Source organism: Micromesistius poutassou (assembly GCF_964030765.1).
Source record: "Micromesistius poutassou genome assembly, contig: SCAFFOLD_7117, whole genome shotgun sequence".
Taxonomy (NCBI): Eukaryota; Metazoa; Chordata; class Actinopteri; order Gadiformes; family Gadidae; genus Micromesistius; species Micromesistius poutassou.
The window spans coordinates 1-3,000 of record NW_028176901.1 but is presented as its reverse complement, the minus strand read 5'-3'; the positions used below and the strand labels follow the sequence as shown (position 1 = coordinate 3,000).

Sequence of the window (3,000 nt, the reverse complement as noted above, 5' to 3'; positions counted from 1 at the left end):
CTATCTCTCTCACTCACACACACTCAACCTGCCTGCCTGCCTGCCTGCCTGCCTCTCACACACACACACACACACACACACACACACACACACACACACACACACACACACACACACACACACACACACACACACACGTAACAGAACGTGCGGCTCGCTCCAAGGTGAAGCCAGAGTGTTGTTTTATGGGTGGCTGCTGGCTGGCAGCAGAAGAAGAGAGCTCCAAAACCCAGTCTAAGAATAGTGCTACCAAGGGTGGCTGCTGGGGCTTCAGTGGGTTAAGGAAGGCAAACGGAGACAGGAAGGGGGTTCTGCGTACGTGAACTATAAAGGTGGTTCAGTCTATCCGCAAGAACACATGCATTCTGCTTTAGGATAGCAGGAGGATACGACCTAATAGAAAGTAGTGAAGAGAATGGTGGACTTGTTTTCAGGGGTCACAGACAGTCCACAAGGAGAATCTGCTTAGTGTCTGACTCCTTGGATCATGGTGAAGGGATGTGTGAAGTGAGAAGATGCTTTCTAACCAAGATATTTATTCCAGGATGATGTTTAGGCAATTTAATGGCAGCGTAACCGTGGTAGCCATTCTGTTTAAGATAATCAGTTATTTTGACAGATTCCTACTTTTGAACGGCTGTTTTTTGAGTTATTGATGAACCAACTAATAACTTATTGACGATGCTGCTATGCTACAATATTACGATTTATGTCACTCCACATACCCAGGTTGTTATACCGTTGCTAGGCGAAACTGAGACCACAAGAGTCGTTGGAACTCACCTCCAAACTGTCACTGCCATCCGCCTCTCGGTCAATAATATCAAAGATGTCTTCGTGGATTTTTTCACCCTAAGAGACATTTTTTTAACAAATGACAAATGACACACACAAAATAACAAAACACATTTTTTTTGATTTCGGAATGATGGGTTCAGGGACGCCCGCTAGACATCTGGTTATTTTCTGTTACCTGAGAGTATCCACTGGCCCAGTTGTTTCCTGCTCCCCCTCCATGCTCGGACAGGTAGATGTTCTCTGGGTTGTACAGGTTGGCGTAGGGAGAGTTCAGAATGGAATGGATCACTCTGGGCTCCAAATCCAACAGGACAGCCCGTGGTATGTAGTGTTCGTCGTCGGCCTGCGGGGTAACGAGGACCGGTCAATGCGTTATGTGAAATGGTTTGGCGTTTCCAGTGCACGCTACATTTGCGCCATCTAGTGAGCACAGGCTTGTGCTGCACTTTTGGAGAAGGCAGGCGAGTCATGCGCCCACTACTATGTAATAGCATCGATTATAGCAAATGCTTTCTTTAATTGAATGTAAGAGAGGTAACCGGCTCAGATCAGTGACAAGCATCTTGGTAACGTATCTGTGTGCCTCAAAGCCCATTTTAGATGCGCAGTACAATATCAGGATGCTTGGCCTTGTTACCTGATAGAAGAAGACATCTTTTCGGTCGGTGCCTTCAGTGGCGAACTCCTCCACAATCCCTTCTGGACTGATGCCATGTTCGGCACAAAGCTGCTTCCAGAACTCGAAACCAACTATATCATGCAAACGAGGGCATTACTGTCTGTACCACAACATCAACTCGAGTCATTCAGCTAATTCAAACTATGTTAGGTAACGTTAACGACGGAAGAAAAAGATACACAACTGAAAGCAATACGAAACAGGATCCCAGTGAGATGTCAATAATACAAAACCACACTTGGGTTACACGATATCCGCGGTCTCTAGTGTGGACCAGCATCTAGCATCACATGTGTTTCTAAACTACCAAGCCAGCAACTAGCTAACCCAGGCCAGGTTCGGGGGTTGACAAGCAAGCACGGGGTACCGATGTGTGACAACTTAGGACCGATCACACCCCCAAAGAGCTGCCGTGGGGCCCTTGGAGATGATCCTCTAACGTCAGTCAAGTTGGAGCCTCTGCACAACTCGGCGGGCTAACAATACAGCGGCTAACAACAATAACGCCCTGAAGCTTGTTTCGCTAAAAACATACTTTGATTTCCACACTGTCCTAGCTGAAGAGTGATGATTTCCCGCGGCATGTTTTCCTCTGTTGATTGTCCAGCCGGCTGGCTAGCTAAAAGAACATAAGAAAAGGCAGTTTTCGACACCAGTAGCAGCGGCCGACAGCCCCGTTTCTTCTTCCCGCTTTGGTCAAGGACCAGTACTGCGCATGAACGGCAGGGGCGCGTTCCAGTTCGCCTCGCAAACGAACCGCTGAAAGAGGAACGGGTTAACCAACGGCGTGGCTCGGCGAAAACGAGGCGTACAGTGCGTCACGGAACGCCTCCCAGTGAAGGGCGAGCGCATAGGCCACGGAGAATCTGATTGGTTCAAACAGGCTCCGACACGTGTTTACATCAACCAGTCCCTGATGCGGGGCAAAAAAAAGAAAAAGAAAAACAGGGTTACGCCATTTAATAACACTCAACTCAGAGGCAGTAGCGCTGTATCTTGTACCAAATGTCAGGTAGTATGTGGCGTGTACTCTTGTAATATAGCGATGCCATGTCTACGTGTGACTTAACCAGCGATAGATACTATAGTTATGCATACAGTGAACTCAGTGCGTCGGCTAGTCTCATGAGCTTGGCGAACCTTTGCTCACACTCGCTAACTTTAGCCGATCTCTCCAGCTAGGTTAGCTCAGCTGTCCCGAGTCGCTCCGCCGCCGCCGAGCGGGTACCCGCTGTGTGCAATTTCGAGATTGTTTCGGGAACATCGGACTAATGTACGTGACCAAGATGGCTAACATCGGGGCAGTGGTAGACGCAAGCAACGACGACGTTGTCGACAAACAGTGTTCAGGGGTTAGCCTGCGCTCTCGACCGCAGTCCAGCGAGAGGGATAGCCAGGTGCGGGCTGTCAAAGCCTCTCTTCAGAGGGCATTGGGAACGTATGAGCCTGTTTTGACCTACCTACAGTCCGTCTTAATCTGGGAAAGACCTTTCCAGTGTGTGCTTGTATACACTGTGGTCAAC

At 48.7% G+C, this 3,000-nt stretch overlaps 1 protein-coding gene across 1 annotated transcript; it reads right to left on the bottom strand.

Moving 5' to 3' along the window:
• Positions 1-604: 604 nt before the first annotated feature.
• LOC311377486 (tubulin gamma-1 chain-like) lies at positions 605-2,172 on the bottom strand. Its single transcript, XM_084491368.1, has 4 exons — positions 2,013-2,172; positions 1,436-1,548; positions 974-1,141; positions 605-852 (listed from the first exon to the last, which is right to left on the bottom strand). Exons 1-4 carry the CDS (start codon positions 2,059-2,061, stop codon positions 745-747), a joined length of 438 nt encoding a protein of 145 aa, XP_084347494.1. The 5' UTR covers positions 2,062-2,172; the 3' UTR covers positions 605-744.
• Positions 2,173-3,000: the final 828 nt, after the last annotated feature.

Bases quoted from the DNA above. Each gene is read 5' to 3' on its own strand.
- LOC311377486 (XM_084491368.1), bottom strand. From the start codon at position 2,061: ATGCCGCGGGAAATCATCACTCTTCAGCTAGGACAGTGTGGAAATCAA. The intron at 1,549-2,012 runs GTATGTTTTTAG...TGCATGATATAG, and splicing joins AGGACAGTGTGGAAATCAAA to TTGGTTTCGAGTTCTGGAAG. The intron at 1,142-1,435 runs GTAACAAGGCCA...GTTACCCCGCAG, and splicing joins AAGATGTCTTCTTCTATCAG to GCCGACGACGAACACTACAT.